The 16,234-nt window shown below is 60.9% G+C and overlaps 1 protein-coding gene across 5 annotated transcripts in view; it reads left to right on the plus strand.

The window, feature by feature from the left end:
• The window catches only part of TOP3B (DNA topoisomerase III beta), a 110,073-nt gene extending 95,899 nt beyond the window's left edge, over positions 1 to 14,174 (plus strand). For 4 of the 5 annotated variants that reach the window (XM_082641274.1, XM_082641271.1, XM_082641272.1 and 1 more), the window contains 17 exons: positions 263 to 440; positions 1,495 to 1,626; positions 2,676 to 2,782; positions 3,316 to 3,390; positions 4,513 to 4,709; positions 5,096 to 5,252; positions 5,983 to 6,096; positions 7,490 to 7,580; positions 8,282 to 8,436; positions 8,541 to 8,646; positions 9,316 to 9,462; positions 9,544 to 9,717; positions 11,143 to 11,271; positions 11,669 to 11,818; positions 12,163 to 12,263; positions 12,784 to 12,985; positions 13,625 to 14,174. In XM_082641274.1, the coding sequence (XP_082497400.1) occupies positions 371 to 440; positions 1,495 to 1,626; positions 2,676 to 2,782; positions 3,316 to 3,390; positions 4,513 to 4,709; positions 5,096 to 5,252; positions 5,983 to 6,096; positions 7,490 to 7,580; positions 8,282 to 8,436; positions 8,541 to 8,646; positions 9,316 to 9,462; positions 9,544 to 9,717; positions 11,143 to 11,271; positions 11,669 to 11,818; positions 12,163 to 12,263; positions 12,784 to 12,985; positions 13,625 to 14,103 (2,586 nt within the window). In that variant the 5' untranslated portion in view covers positions 263 to 370 and the 3' untranslated portion in view covers positions 14,104 to 14,174. The remainder of the gene's footprint in view (positions 1 to 262; positions 441 to 1,494; positions 1,627 to 2,675; positions 2,783 to 3,315; positions 3,391 to 4,512; positions 4,710 to 5,095; positions 5,253 to 5,982; positions 6,097 to 7,489; positions 7,581 to 8,281; positions 8,437 to 8,540; positions 8,647 to 9,315; positions 9,463 to 9,543; positions 9,718 to 11,142; positions 11,272 to 11,668; positions 11,819 to 12,162; positions 12,264 to 12,783; positions 12,986 to 13,624) is intronic. The other variant, XM_082641275.1, reaches the window with a different exon arrangement.
• Positions 14,175 to 16,234: the final 2,060 nt, after the last annotated feature.

A 16,234-nucleotide genomic window follows, 5' to 3' on the forward strand; every position in this document is an offset into this window, starting at 1 on the left:
CCACGGGAGGGGGGGCCAGGCCCAAAGGCCCCCAGGGCTTCCTAGCGTGGATTTGGGGACAAAATCTGTCTGGGGTCATGCGGCCACCTCATCTTTTCAAGCAAAGCCGTGGTCCCGATCCAGTTCAGTTGCCCTAGGCAGTTGTCTGTCAGGTGCCTTCAGGTTTCCCTGAGCTTCTTTTTCTTGCCTCGGGTTTGTTTTGTTCTTTAAAGTGAGAGGTTCCACTGGAAGCATGTTGTTTTCTGCGTGTCTTTTCTCTTAGGAGTTGGCATGGCAGCAGCATGATGCTGCCCTAGGGCAGTGTGTGAGCTGTTTCACTGCCATTTCCCTGAGAGCGGAGTGAAGCAGGGTGCTGGCAGCCTGAGACGAGATGAAGACGGTGCTCATGGTGGCTGAGAAGCCGTCCTTGGCCCAGTCCATCGCCAGAATCCTCTCTCGAGGTAGGAGGGCAGCCCCGGCGCTCTCAACGGCTTTGATCTGTGAGCATGGGCGTTCCTGCTCTGCAGGTCAATCCTTTCTTCTTCCTAAGCAACCCCAGCCTGCTGGAGTCAAGTCTGTTCAGGACAGCAGGCGTGGATGAAGCCCTCGGTCACTAAGTCACTTAGTCCCTGTGGGGTACGATTACTGCCATGCTGAGCATGAGCCGGGGCTCCCACAAGGTGCAGGCGCAGCTGGCAGCACGTGGCAGGCAGGCCACTGGGCGAGTGCTGTGCCGGGCAGGGTGGTCAGTCACGAGCAGCAGAAATGAGCCCTGCTGACTTGCACATAAAGAGTCCACTGGAAGGACCCCACCCAGCCTAGTCTGCTGAGGCCATGCCGTGGGTGTCGGCACCACCGCCCTGTGGATGCCCCGCTGCAGCTGCACCCACGCCCCACACGCCACTTGATGGTGCCACGAGGCTGAGCCGTGCCCCTGAGACCCCAGGGCACTGGGAAAGAGAACACCTGCCCTTGCCTCACCCCAGCCCCTGGGTGGTTAGTGGGTGCTGGGGACCCAGAGATGGCAGGTGTCCACCTTGACCTCCCCTCAGTCCAGCGGCTGAAGGAAGAGGAGACCCCAGGGCAGCAGGCTGAGAAGTCATCTGAAGAGGAGGGGAGACCCTGGAAGTGCCCAGTCCCCAGAGGCCAAGAAAGTTCAGGGAAGGGGCCATTGGTTGGGAGTGGAGAGGTCACCCTAGAGTTCGATAGTTAGGGGGTCTCTGGGGAACCTCTGAGTAGGGTTTGAAAGGGGCAGAAATCAGATTCAGGAGTGAACACAGAAACGCAGAGAACGACCCGAGAGTGTCTGCTCTTGAGCGTCCAGAGGGGGCGCTCTCGGCCCCCACACACACCCAGCTCTGCGTGTTTCCCCTGAGAGCCGCTAGATCTCTCAGCACCCGGTGACTGCTGCAGCCTGAGGAATGTTGTCACTGACCGCTGTGGGGAGGGGACCCCGGCCCTCCAAGAGGCAGCGTCAGGACCCCGGGTCCCCGCATGGCTGTGCTTCTCCTGCAGGGAGCATGTCCTCACGCAAAGGGCTGAACGGGACGTGCTCAGTGCACGAGTACACCGGGACCTTCACTGGCCAGCTGGTCCGCTTCAAGATGACGTCCGTCTGTGGTCATGTGATGACCCTGGACTTCCTGGGTGAGCCCCTGCCCCCCTGCCCACCTTCCATTGCACTGAGGAGCCCTGCCTTGTGCTGCCCAGGGTCCAGTTGGAGCCCAGGGCAGGCTCCAGGCAGAGAGGTTTGTCCAGAACCCATGAGTCCTGAGGCCAGCAGACTGTGGAGAGCTGACCTGGGGTCCCTGTCCCAGTGGTGCCCCTTGGTCACTGTGAGCCCTGCACCTTCCTGTGCAGAGTGGAGGCAGTGGTCCCCACCTGAGCAGGGGCCTGGCCCGTGCAGGCATTCCACAGAGGGCTGCTGCCCCTCCGAGTATGACCTTTGTCCTGCAGTCCATCAGTGGTGATTGGAAGGCCAGCATCAGTGACCCAGTGGGGCTGGGTGCAGGGTCGCAGTTGATGTGGGTCTGACCTGGGCTCTGACCCTCGCTCCACCAGAGCTGGGCCTCCGTGCATTTCTGCTTCTCGTGTGTGAAGGGTCTGAGATCAGTGCCATCGCCTCCCAGGACTGTTTGAGGCCCCAGTGGGGCGGGAGGTGCAGCACTGAGCGCGGGCCGCTCACAGCAGAGCCTCGGCAGTTCTTGCTCCCCTTGGGGCAGGGCATTCGGACCCTGAAGTCAGGGAACTGGGGCTTGAACTTGGCTGTGTCTGACCAGCGACGCCTAGAAGGAAGCCTACAGGCTGGGCATTTGAGGCCCGAACGCCAAGTAGAGAAGTGTGGGGGATGCGCTGGACGGGGGGCCTGAGGACACTGAGGCCCCCCGGGATCTGCTGAGCACCTGTCGGGGGCCGGCCAAGTGCTGGGTGGGGAGAGGGTACAGAAACCAGCTGGAGGAGGAGACAGGGCATGAGTGGCAGTGAGACCACCAGGAGCGGTGCCCCCAGCCACGGAGAACATCCGGGAGCAGCTCCCACGCGGGGCTCAAGTGTGTTGCCGGCTCACAGCTCAGGCGAAGGGAGGCCCTGCTCTGGGCAAAGGGTTCTCCGAGCCTCCCCCTCCCCACCCTCCTCCTGGGGTCCAAGTCCCAGGAAGCGTGAAGTGTGATCTGGACGTCCAATGCCTGTGTTTGTAGGAAAGTACAACAAGTGGGACAAGGTGGACCCCGCCGAGCTGTTCAGCCAAGCCCCAACGGAGAAGAAGGAGGCCAACCCCAAGCTGAACATGGTGAAGTTCCTGCAGGTGCGTCCTGAGTGTGAGGGAGCACCCCCAGCCCACCCCCCGAGGTGCCCTTAGGCCCACTCCTCCCCCACAGTCAGCCTGGGCTCCCCGGCGCCTGGGGCAACATCCTGCTTTTAAAATAGTTTGGTGGTGGTGATTTCCTAATTTTAAAACAAGTGCATACATGTGATGAAAATTAGAAAATACAAGTAAGTAAAAAGAAGAAAAATTAATTATAATCTCACTATCCAAGACAACTACTGTTAATACTTAGTTATTTCATTTTAGCTTTTTTTTAAATGCGGTTTTGGAGGTTAAGATCACGTGGCATTTATAACTTTTTTGTCCAAAAAATAGCAGTTCTGAACTAAATTCTTTGCTGAGAGGCTAAGCCAGCCTGACTGTAGCCAGCTCCTTGGCTCAGCCTGGGCCCTGCCCTGGGCTCCGGGGCTCAGGGTGATCGGGGCCGGGCTCTGCTCCGCCAGCCGGGCGGGGGCACCATGGGCAGGCACTGGGGGCCGAGGCAGATGTGATTCCCCATGTGCTATGCTCAGGTGGAGGGCAAAGGCTGTGACTACATCGTACTGTGGCTGGACTGCGACAAGGAGGGAGAGAACATCTGCTTCGAGGTGAGGGGGCTGGGGGTCCATACATCGGCCTTCCCGCCACTGTCATGCCACTCCTGGGGCTGATGCTGCCAGGGGAACCACGGCACAGGCTTAAATTCTGCTGATTCTGTAGATATTTTAAGATGCACGGGCTCTACCCAGGGTAGGGAGTGTCCCTTTGCCTGAGGGGCACATTGTGAGGAAGCCATGGGGCAGGATTTCCTAGATGGAGGACTGCCTGGAGGAGAGGGTGGGTTCTGAGCATCGCACCCTCCCAGAGCCATGCAGGGACCTTCAGCCAGTGCTGCTTGACACCCTTTCACCTACCTCCTCCTTCTCCCCCCACCCCCCAAGCTGTGCCCTCCCGCCTCCCGTCTCTGCCAGCCCCCGGGCGCCCCCCCTCAGGCTGGAAGCAGGTGGCAGCTCCCAGGCCTGCCTCCCACAGGAGCCCCTCAGGCTGGAACACCCCAGCTCTCACCTGGGACCTGGCACCTCAGGGAACTGTTCCCAGACACCCCTCTCCCGACCCCTCCCCTGCAGGGCTGCTCCTCCCCAGGGACCTTTGCGTCTGGGGTGGAGAATGTTGGCAGCTCACGGGCTTTCTCCCCTCAGAAACGGAGCCACTCCCTCCCCATAAGGAAGCTGCATGGCCAGGCTCCAGCGGCGACTCCCCTCCCGCTGCACGGCCTTCACTAACTCTTAGTGAGTCTGGGCTCCAGGCCCCCCACGTCCCCCACCCTGCTCTAGCCCTGAGATGCACCGGCCCCCACTCCTATCCACTGCATTTTCTTCTTTTCCCTTCTCTGTCTTTCCTCCAGTCCCTGGAAAGTCTCCCAAATCCCCTCGGCCCTCCCAGCACTCCCTCCTCTAGAAGGCGGGAAAGTGGGTGGAGCGGGGTGGACTTGGAGGCTGGGGTCCCTTGTGTCCCCTGCAGTAGCACCTCCTGGTTTCGGGGTGGAAACCACTGTAGGAAGAGAGAGGGTAGCAGTAGGAAGGGGGTTTGAACACAGCGGTGGACAGAAGGAAAGGAAGTGCATGGCAGGGGGCCCGTGGAGACTGAGGCTCCGGGAGGAGAGGGCAGTGGAGGGGGCCTGGCACCCAGGTGAGGTGAGGTGTGGGCATTACAGCCGGCCGCCTCCCCAGGTCCTGGACGCAGTGCTGCCCGTCATGAATCAGGCCCACAGTGGCGAGAAGACAGTGTTCCGGGCCCGGTTCAGCTCCATCACGGACACAGACATCTGCACTGCCATGGTCCGCCTGGGTGAGCCCGACCACAACGAGGCACTCTCAGTGGATGCGCGGCAGGAGCTGGACCTGCGCATCGGCTGCGCCTTCACCAGGTGCCGCCCACCCCCTGGCCAGGCCACTGCCTCGCCTGGCTCCCGGCCTCCCCCCAGGCCTGGTCGGCAACAGGAGATTGTCAGCATTTTAAAATCCCCAAGAAAACTGTCTCTTTAGCCGACGCAGACCACAGAGGTCCCCTCTCGACAAGCAGGGTGGGCAGGTCTTGAGGGGGTGGAGGGGTACGGAATAAAATAGGGCTTCCGACCAGGGTAGACAGAGCCTCTGCTCTTCCCTTTCCATCTTTTGAGCAGGGAGCTGTTGCCTTGGCCTCCTCCCACACCGACCAGGCAGCCTCCTGCCCCACTCCCACGGGCAGCTAATGATGGTATTTGAGTGAATGTGTGACCAAAATGTCCTCCTCTCCCCCCAACCCCCTTTATAGGTTTCAGACTAAATACTTCCAGGGGAAATACGGCAACCTAGACAGCTCGCTCATCTCCTTCGGGCCATGCCAGACCCCCACGCTGGGCTTCTGTGTGGAGAGACATGATAAAATCCAGTCCTTCAAACCGGAGACCTACTGGGTGCTGCAGGCCAAGGTTCACTTCCTTTTCCTGTTCATGCTGGGTCTTTCCGGGTTTGGATATGGATTCTGAGAGCCTCCATCATCATTGTCATAGTCCCCAGGCCAAGGGTACAGCTGTGGGTGGCTGTCCCACCAGGAAGTGGTTGCAGGTGCCCAGGGAAGGGCCCCCAGCCTTCGTGGAGGCCGCAGGACAAGGCCAGGCCTGGACGCTCTGGCAGCTCAGGGTGAGGTCACCCGCCAGGCCCACGGTTGGGGTGGTCAGGTCCAAGGACTGGACTGAGGGCCACAGGCTGCTGACTTTCGAGCTTCTAAGAAGTCTTGGAACCCCTGCTCCAAGTAAAAAGGAAGGTTTTTCTAAGATTTAGAGCATAATACAGAGCTGCTTCAGTCAACACAGGGCTGGGGTCTCCTAGGTGGGGCCACATCTAGTGCCAGTGGGGCTTAGGGGATGAGAGGTGGGGGCTCCGATGCTCCCTAAGGACACCTCAGCCTCGGCTTGGGGCTCCCCTCCTGAGGCCGTCTGGCTGATCTCAGCAAGGAGGCTTTGTGTCAGAGCAGCCTCCACTTGGGGAGGGGCTGGGCCTCAACCTGCACACCTGCGGCTGTGCACCTGAACAGGTACAGCCGAGAGACTTTAGCGGCAGGGCCCAGGCGAGGACCAGCTCTGTCTGCCCCAATTCTCCCTGCTGGCGCTGGCTCACCTGGATGCTTTCTCTCCCGGCTCTCCTGTTCCCCTCCTGCAGGTGGATGCCGATAAGGACCGATCCCTCCTTTTGGACTGGGACCGAGTGCGTGTGTTCGACCGGGAGATCGCACAGATGTTCCTGAACATGACCAAGCTGGAGAAGGAGGCCCAGGTGGGCTGCTCCACCCACATCAGTCCCATCTGCCTTGGGGGGAGCCTCAGAAGACTCTGCTGACCTAGGCTTATATCTTTCTCTGCCTTTCTGGAACACAGACACTTTTTAGACAGAAGAATGGTTACTCACGACACGCTCCCCCTAAGAAACTCCTGCCCAGGCCATAGCTGCCGTGCACCACTGCTCTGAGCCCTCCATGTGCCCTGTGGGCATTATCTCCTTTGGGAGGATTCCACCCATATGTCCCTTTTCTGTGACACCTCAGGCTAACAACTAGAGGCCCCTACGCACATCAAGAACCCGCCCAGGTCCCACAGCCAGCACGGGCATCTTTGGGTCATCAGCTTTCGTGGCCTTCATGTGCTACGTTTCTTACTCAGGTTTTCACAAATTGGAAAGCATGGGCTGCGTGGCTGTTAGGAAGAGGTTGATGCCACCTGGCAACTGGCTGGCCGCATGGGTGGGGGCATGTCTGTGGTCGTGGCAGCTTATGCCTTGCAGTCGTGACGGCCCCCGTGGTCACTGAGGCTCGCCTGGCCTCCTTCAGCCGCCTTCTCTTGTCCTTCCTGAACCTTCCTGGGCGTCCCCTTGCCCAGGGCAGTTGACTCAGGCTCCAGAGCTTCCCTTAAAGCTGCCCCGTGCTTCTACCCACAATGGCCACCCCGTCTGAGTGCCCCCTCCCTGCGCCGGTGATCCAAGCTGCCCCTGCTGCACAGACACCACTTGGCCTCAGTGTTAGCCCCACATCTGTCCGGAATTCAGGGGGCCCGGCCCTGGCCAGGTCCACGTGAGGTTGGCAGGGGCGAGGGGTGGCATTTGAGAGGTTTGGATTGTTTTTGCCACAGACAAAGCGGTCATCTCTTCTGACAGCAGCTCAGCCCAGAGGCTGACGGTGATTACTCACCACCGTTTTCCTTAAAGTGCGTGGTATTTACCAAGTTCCAAAGTGGTTACCCACTTTCAGAAGTTAGGAGATTTCACATAAAAAATCCCAATTTCCAGCTTCTCCTGACAAATTGGCAGGTGTAGCAACACGAGTGGGCGTAGTGAGGGGTAAGCAGCTGCCCCTGTGACGAGCCCTCACCCCACGGCCCCCTGGGCGCTCCGCCAGCCCCGCAGCCTGACAGACGCTGGCTCCTGTTGGGTTTCAAATATGCAGCCCCTTCTCCTGACTCTTCCCCTTTTCTCCAGGTTGTCTGTTTTCCCTGGAAAAAAATTTTCTTTCATTTTCCCTTCCTGGGCCTGAACAAATGTTCATTCAAGTCCTGAGTCCTCTATGAAGAGAACTGGAGAAGCTGGGAGGGTAAAAGAGTCTAGACCCTTGGCCACATGTCCTGAGCCTGTCATGGCGTCTCCCTGCACCCATGTGTGAATCTATTCTGTCCCCCAGGTGGAGGCCACGAGCAGGAAGGAGAAGGCCAAGCAGAGGCCGCTGGCCCTGAACACCGTGGAGATGCTGCGTGTAGCCAGCTCTTCCCTGGGTGAGTGTGGACGTTGCCTCAAAACCCCCAGGAGACTTCTTGGGGCAGGCACATGGCGTCTTGACAATGGCGATTGTGACGATGGCTGCTACCTGAGGGGGACAGCTGCAGTGGCGTCCCTGGTGCAGGGAGAGGCCAGGTGTGGGCGGGGCACTCGACAGGTGTGACAGCTGTGACGTGGCCCTGAGCCTCGTTTCTACCATAGCGAGGAGGTTGTGCTAGAAGGTTGGTCTGGAGCTGGCAGCCTCCAGGCATTGGTGGCCCCTCTGCAGCCTCAGGAAACCGTGGGCACCATCCTCTCAGGGCAGCACCTCCAGGGATGCTCGAGAGGCAGCGATGACATGGAGTGACTGCTCGCTGAGGCCAGCTTCTGCAGGTTGGGGAGGAGCAGGAGCACAAACCCCATCAGTGCCCTGCAGCGCTGTGAGCGCGGACGCACCTGGGGGCTCACGACGGAGGGCGCGTGTGGACCGTAGGGCATGGGTGTGACCCCAGGCCGAGTAGGACACAGGCACTCTGAAGGCCACGTTCAGCAGTACGGCTACCAGCGTCTCGAGGGTGACCCGGGGTGTCCCTGCCCTGGCGGGGGAGCTTGGCCTTGGATCGGGCCGTGTGGCCCCCACCTCCCAGGAGCCTGGGCACCTGGCCCATGGGTGCCTGCTGTCCCGGCGTCCAGGCTGCTGAGCCTGCATGTCCGGCAGGGATGGGCCCACAGCACGCCATGCAGACCGCAGAGCGGCTCTACACGCAGGGCTACATCAGCTACCCGCGCACTGAGACCACCCACTACCCCGAGAGCTTCGACCTGAAGGGGCCTCTGCGGCAACAGGCCAACCACCCCTACTGGGCCGACACGGTGAGGCCAGGACCCCACGGGCCAGGCCAGGATGGGCAGCCGCTCCTCCCGTGAGGGTTGGCAGCCTTGCTAGGCTCATGCCTTGCTCCGGGCTTTCCCCTCAGGTGAAGCGGCTGTTAGCGGAAGGTATCAACCGCCCACGGAAAGGCCACGACGCTGGTGACCATCCCCCCATCACCCCCATGAAGTCTGCCACGGAGGCTGAATTAGGTATGGGGGCTCCCCCCAGAAGTTTGCGCACACATGAACACACACATGCACGCACGCGCGTGCGTTTCAAGCTTCCCAGGAGGGCCAGGTGAGGAGCTTTGGCTACATGGCACCTTTGGACGGGGTCAGGCCCCATCAGCATTGTGGGCCCCCACCGGCCCCGGCTGCAGTGAAGGGGCCACCTGAAGGTTGTGCTCTGTCGCCATGGACGGGACAGGAGTCAAGTGGTGGCGGCAGGTGTGTGATGTGCAGGCAGGCGCTGGAGCAGGCCAGGCAGGAGACCACAGATGGAGTGGGATGAGACTGGGGCAGGGTGACAGGCTCAACCATGGGGCGCCCTTACTTCCCACCCTCGAGGCCCTGCTGGTAGCCTGCGTGCTGGGAGAAGGCAGGAGAGGGAGACAGGAGCCCCTGTGCACAGCCGCAGTCTGAAGCGATGGTGGCAGGTCACTTATGGGGTAGGTCGGGCCTTGAAGCGCAGTCCCACCCAGAAGCAGGGCCTGAAAGAGCCACCGAGGCCTGGAGACACTTGCGGTCCTTCCTGTTGTCCCCTCCCCCTTCGAGGGCTTAGAGCAGGCCAGCCCTGGTGCCCAGGCCCTGCTGCTGGAGCACAAGTGCCGGGGCTGCTTGGAGCCAGAGCCCGGCACTGAGCAGCTGCGCCATTTGCAGGCGGCGAGGCCTGGCGGCTGTACGAGTACATCACCAGGCACTTCATTGCTACAGTCAGCCACGACTGCAAGTACCTGCAGAGCACCATCTCCTTCCGGATCGGGCCTGAGCGCTTCACCTGCACAGGCAAGACCGTCATCTCCCCAGGTAGGTGGAGCCAGGCAGGCGCCTCTCCCACCTCCGCGGACATGGCCACCAGCCCTGAGTGTCAGCGCCTGGTCTCCGCAGGTTTCACGGAGATCATGCCTTGGCAGAGTGTGCCCCTGGAGGAGAGCCTGCCCACCTGCCAGAGGGGCGACACATTCGCCGTGGCTGAGGTCAAGATGCTGGAGAAGCAGACGAGCCCCCCTGACTACCTGACGGAGGCTGAGCTCATCACGCTCATGGAGAAGCACGGCATCGGTGGGTCCGGGCCCAGGGCTCCCATCCCAGGGCTGGGGCCCAGTGTGGCCAGCTGAGCCTGCAGGGTGGCCGCGGGCAGGCCCTTGCCGAGGCCTCCACCTCAGGGCCTGGCCTTGCCTGTAAAGGCCAACACGCACCCTTACAGGCACTAACTACCACCCCCAGAGCTGAGTGTTGGCCCAGGTTGCCAGTGACTCACCCACAGGGAGGACACAAAACTCAGACAAATCCACAAGGCGACAGGAAAGCCAAGTTCCCACGGCACTGCTTCTCTGCGCGGGGAGTGGACGTGCCCCACCAAGGAGCTAGTGAGCTCAAAACTGGGGTCGCTGATGCATATGTCTCACGGGTGAGGGTCTCTCCCAGTCCCCAGGCCCAGGGGCTGTGACCTGAGGCCTCACACCCTGGGGGATGGCCTTGTGCTGGTGCTGCCTCCCCAGGTGGTGCTTGCTCCGACGGGTGCTGCCTGTCCCCTGATGGGCTGCCCCAGCTCACCGGGCCCCTCACAGTTGACAGGCTCTGGAGGACTGTGGGACAACCAGGCCACAGTATCTGGACTCTGTTCCATCACTAACAGTCCTGCGGGTGCCTTGCCAGGGAGCCTCTTACCTGTGCCCGGGGTCCTGGTGACAGTGGTGGCCTTACCAGGAGAGCTGGGCTGCTGCTTCCAGGGGCCTGGGTGCCTGCAGTGGGTCCTGGTGGTCCTCAGCCTGCTGCGGGTGTGGGCGCCGCTCACCCAGCACCCTCTGTCCCTTCTCGTTGACGGGACGTCCGTGGCTTCTCGTGGCCGCACACTAGACAGTGTCACGGACCCCCCGACAGCGGTCAAGGGCGGCCCTGTTGACCAGGGGCCCCGGGGCTGTGCCGAGTGCAGGAGGTGCCGCGGGAGTGTGCGGTGCAGCACTGCAGAGCTGCATGGGGCTCAGAGCCTGGCCCACCTCATCCTGCCAGCCATGGACCTCGGGGAGCAGTAAAGGCAGCATCTGGCAGTGCCAGACGACCTTGATGTCTTTGGGGCAGGTGCACCCCGCAGCTGGGAGCCTGCCCTGGGGGCTGATCATGAGGGACCGGGAGCCAGCAAGTGGGCAAACCCGGGCAGGTTTTGGAGGGACAATTTGTCAGGGAGGCTCCTCTGCATTTGGGGGGCTGGGGCCTTGGTTCTGGAAAGGTGTGGGTGCCACAGGGTCAAGACAGGGAGAGGCCAAGGAGGGCACATTTCCAAATGTGAGGAGCAGGCGACCGAGCTCTGTGACTTTGGCGGAGTTCCTTAGTCTCTCTGAGCTGGAAACATCGACGCTGGGTTCACAGGACAGCCCAGAAAAGGCCTGTGGTGTGGTGCCCAGGGGCAGGGCTGAGAACCGGGGGCCACGAGGCAGGCGGGGGTGAAGGGGGAGCCAAGTCTGACAGGGCCCTGCTGTGTCTCAGGGACGGATGCCAGCATCCCCGTACACATCAACAACATCTGCCAGCGTAACTACGTGGTCGTGGAGAGTGGGCGCCGGCTCAAGCCCACCAACCTTGGTATTGTACTGGTGCACGGCTACTACAAGATTGGTGAGTCCAGCTGCCGGGCGCCTCCCCTCACAGACCCGGCCCTGCAGTGAGCCCGCAGCTCCCACCGCAAGGAGGCCGCTCTGGCCATGCCCAGGACCTGCCGTAGCAGGGCTGATGGACACGTGGGTGTGTGTAGGGTCCAAAAGGGGGGACGTGGGCTCTTCCCTGCAGACTGGGCCCTGGGGTCCTTGCTGCGGTGCCGTCTGTCTGTCCTGAGGAGTCCTGAGGGGCCCATGGGAGATGGAGTACAGACCCCACCCAAGCAGCTTCGTCCTGTGACGCTGTCCTGGAGGCGGGGTGTCCTGGCCACTCCACACGGGGTGCCGGGGAAGATCACAGGTGGGGGCAGCCCTGGCCCCGTGGCACGAGGGCTCACAGTGCGTCCCCTGCTCCGCAGATGTGGAGCTGGTGCTCCCCACCATTCGCAGTGCAGTGGAGAAGCAGCTGAACCTGATCGCCCAGGGTAAAGCCGACTACCGCCAGGTCCTGGGCCACACCCTGGACGTCTTCAAGAGGAAGTTCCACTACTTCGTGGACTCCATCGCGGGTGAGGCCCGCCTCTTCCCTGCTCCTGGGCCAGAGGACCCTGGTCAGGGCTGCCGCCTCCGGCAGCGATACCAGCTCCCAGATCAAGGCTCTGGGCTCCAGGCCATTGTCGGGATTACAGAGCGAGTGTAGTGACAGCACGTGCAGCACACGCGGCTCGTGTGACAAACGGCAGCCGCTTGCCGTTCAGTTACTGACGCAAAGACTCCCACCCTCGGGTGACCGTATTTACCCTCAGACTCTTGGCCACGTGCAGTAGCTCCTTCAAGCCTGCCCAGTATACCGGATGTCGTAGAGGTGGGCACCCTGGGGTCGGGGTGTGAGTCCCACCCTGCTCACTTTCAGGCATGGATGAGCTGATGGAGGTGTCCTTCTCGCCCCTGGCGGCCACCGGCAAGCCCCTTTCCCGCTGTGGGAAGTGCCACCGGTTCATGAAGTACATACAGGTAGGGGGGAGGGGCCGGGGCGCACAGGGCAGGTGTGCACAGATGGGCAGTCTTGCCACCCCGTGGGTCTTGCTCCAGCTGCCTTTACACGGAGTGACGGGGCGGGGGGGCCTGGGCAGCTTTGCCAACAAACCTCCACCGCTGCCCCCAGACCCCAGCAGCACGTAAGCCATTAGGCCACTGAAACACGCACTGTCCATGTTCTCTTGACAACATGTTCCTTGCTGTCACGGATACTAATGTACGTGCAGGGATTTTAGCACTGCCTTTGTGTACGTGTGGAGCAAGTGCTCTGAGATTCAGTGACCAGGGATCCTTGCCTGAGGTCCTGGTGATATTCCATACTATGTGCTACCTACACATGCTATGCATTAGCATCATGCGCTATGTGTTACGTGTTATAGGTGTTACACGTTATGTTTTACATGTTATGTATCCTATGTCTCAGGGAGAATGAGGGTGGGCCGGAGAGTCGGCAGCCCCAGCAAACCTGTGACCACCCCCCCCGACTTTGCCACAGGCCAAGCCAAGCCGCCTGCACTGCTCCCACTGTGATGAGACCTACACCCTCCCCCAGAACGGCACCATCAAGCTCTACAAGGAGCTCCGGTGCCCGCTGGATGACTTCGAGCTGGTTCTGTGGTCATCAGGCTCGCGGGGCAAGAGCTACCCGCTGTGCCCATATTGCTCCAACCACCCACCCTTCCGAGACATGAAGAAAGGTGAGCTGTTCCCTCCCTAGCCAGCTCACCTGTCTCCCGGGCACCTGTGGTCCCTCCTCAGCACCAGCCCTGCTCATGCCATGCTGGACTCTGAGGGGACCCCGCACCTACCATTCCTGAGCTCCCTGCACAGGGCCCCAAGGACCCAGGTGTGCTCGGGCACTGCTCAGGGCCCAGCTGGCCAGTCTGCCGCTCTCTGCCTAGTCGTAATTGGATGGTTGACCATAGTCAGATCACTTGTGATCTGGGCAGTGGGCATGCTCCTGGGCTGGGGGAGTGAGAGGATGCAGTGGGAGGGGGCCGCCCCCGGCAAGGGGTGAGCCCTCAGTCACCACCTTTCTCAGGGAGACCCATCCCTGCTCTCCAGCAGTTTACAGGACAGCAGATGGCCCCACCTGGGCCACAGAGAGCAAAGTAAAGGCGGGGTGGACTTGGCTGGAGGCCGTCCGGAAGCTGTCTGGAAACCTCAGAGTGGGGGGACGTCAAAGGTCAAGGAGGTCTCAGAGAAGAAGAGCCCAGGGCCGGCATGCACGGGGCGAGAGGAGCGCAGTCTGCTGGGATGCGGGTTGGGGTGGAGGTCCCAAGGGTGGGTGGGCGGGCAGGTGGGTGTGCATAATGGTACCCCCTGCACTCCCCCAGGCACAGGCTGCAACGAGTGCACACACCCCACCTGCCAGCACTCGCTGAGCATGCTGGGCATTGGCCAGTGCGTGGAGTGCGAGAGCGGTGTGCTGGTGCTCGACCCCACCTCAGGCCCCAAGTGGCGGGTGGCCTGCAACAGGTGCAATGTGGTGGCACACTGCTTCGAGAATGCCTACCGCGTGCGTGTGTCTGCCGACACCTGCGGCACCTGCGAGGCCGCCCTGCTGGACGTCGACTTCAACAAGGCCAGGTCCCCCCTGCCGGGCGACGGCACACAGCACACGGGCTGCGTCTTCTGCGACCCTGTCTTCCAGGAGCTGGTGGAGCTGAAGCACGCAGCCTCCTGCCACCCCATGCACCGCGGGCCTGGGAGGAGGCAGGGCCGGGGCCGGGGCCGGGGCCGGAGGCCAGCGGGGAAGCCAGGCACCAGGAGACCCAAGGACAAGATGTCGGCCCTGGCTGCCTACTTCGTGTGACGGCCCTGCCCAGGCTCTGCATGGCGTCCTCTGGGTCACAAAAATCATTAAACACATTGTCTTCTCCAGAACGAGCAGCTCTTGGGACCTTGCCTGCTGTCAGAGGGTTGTGCCCGTCCCCCATTGGCCCTCCGGCCCCATCCGCTCGCCTCTCCCTCGTCCTGCACACGCCCACTTTAGTGCCCTCTCTGCCCGCGTCCTGCAGGGAGGCCACCACACACGGAACAGGGAGCAGACCCAGTCCGAGGCTCCTGTCACGTTCTAGCGCATGTGAGACATGGCACAGTAACTGTGTGCATGCCTCGGGGGTAGCCCAGGCGCCTGGAAGGCAGGAAGCCACCAGCTGCCCACCACCAGCTGTCCTAGGTGGAAGGAGGCGGCTGGGAGAAGCCTCCCTGGATGTTGGCCCTCACTCCCACCCACTGCCCCGGGCCAGACCCCCGCTCCCCACTTGGTGTCTGGGAGCGGGTCTGAGCGTGGGGCCTGCACCCTTAGGGCCCATTCCCATTTCAGTTCTCAAACACCCGTCCTCTCAGAGGCAGGCAGCAGTTTACATGAGGGAATCGCCCACGTGCCAGGTGGAGAAAGTACCCCACAAGCCACACCGCCCTGCGGGCTGCCTGCCATCTGCCCCCTTCCCAAGCCTGCTCTACCCGAGGGGCACTCAACATCAGGCCTCCACACTTCGGGATTTCACCCCCTGCCCAGGCTTCACCGCAAGAAGAGGCTCCATAAAACGCCTCTCGTAGCCTGTGCAAGGGGCAGTCAGAACCGTGCTACCCACACAGGGACCACTACCTCAGTTGTAGATTCACCCTAGAGGCTGGAACGCAGGGGCCGGGTGGGCTGGGTGACATGGGGAGGCTCCTTTCCCAAGAGCAGGAGCGGAGCCAGGAGCAGAGGCGGGATGGAATGTAGCGGGGAGGGATTGACAGAAGCCACAGGGCACCAGCATGTCCTTGGCCCAGCACCCACCAGTAGGAGGCAAGCTCTTGGCCAAGCGGCGGTGTCTCGCTTCCCCGTCATCTCCCAGCACCAGCCTTGAATGGAATCAGTGCTCTGAGGAGTCTAGTGTGGGCCCCGCTGAGGAAGCCCACGGGTATGTAAGCGTTCATGGGTTTTGCAATATGGAGTCCTGTCTCACAACTGCCTCACCCACACTGTGGTTCTCAGACTTCACCCTTTACTCATTCTGATGCAAGTGGTCCTGGGCACACTGAGAAACACTGAGGCAGGGTCACACAACAGCCCTAGGAGATAGGTTGGTTGCTATTGTCCCTGTTTTTCTGTTAAAGAAACTGGGCACAGGGCAGCTAAGGAACATGTTCAAGGTCACAGGTCCTAAGAAGTAGCCGCGGGCCTTAGTGGGGTCACCATGGTGATGAACAGGTTACAGGATCTAGGAAGGTGTGAGGAGGAGAATGGGATGAGCAGCACCCGCTCCACCCTGCTTCCTCTGCCCAGGCACCCCCTGCCTTCCACACCCACCCCTTCCCCAGACAGTGTCCTTTCAAATCTGCCAACTGCTTGTTCTCCAGACCCTCCTGTTAGTAAACCTTAGTTCCTGGGATGGACAAAAGCCATGTGTGGGCCTGGAGGTCAGGTGGGCAGGGCCCCAGTGGGGCTTCTGAGAGCTCTTCCTCCATAAAAAGTTTAAATTATGCTTTACAACTGCATTGATATAAAGATGAATATATTAATATTATATACTAAGACATTTTCTTTGACCTAAAAGTTCATTTATCTTTTCTGGCATTAAAACATTTTCTGGGAATTCCCTAGCGGTCCAGTGGTTAGGACTCTGTGTCTCCACTGCAGGGGGCATGGGTTTGATCCCTCATTGGGGAACTAAGATCTCACAAGCCACGTGGTGCAGCCAAAAAAAATTTTTTTTCCCCTGGGCTTCTAGGGTGGCAGAAAAATGACCCCCAAAGATGTCCAGGTCCTTGTCCCTGGAACTGTGCTGTTAGATGACGTGGTGGAGGGGAATCGGGGCTGCAGGTGGGATTAAGGTTGCTCATCTGACTTTAAAACAGATTATCCTGGGGTCATCTGGGTGGCCCAAGGTCATCACAAGGGTCTTTTCGGTCCTGGCTTTGAAGGTGGGAGGGGCCATGAGCCAAGGGGTAGG

The sequence above is a fragment of the Mesoplodon mirus genome, assembly GCF_964341445.2.
Source record: "Mesoplodon mirus genome assembly, chromosome: 13".
NCBI classification, from domain to species: Eukaryota; Metazoa; Chordata; class Mammalia; order Artiodactyla; family Ziphiidae; genus Mesoplodon; species Mesoplodon mirus.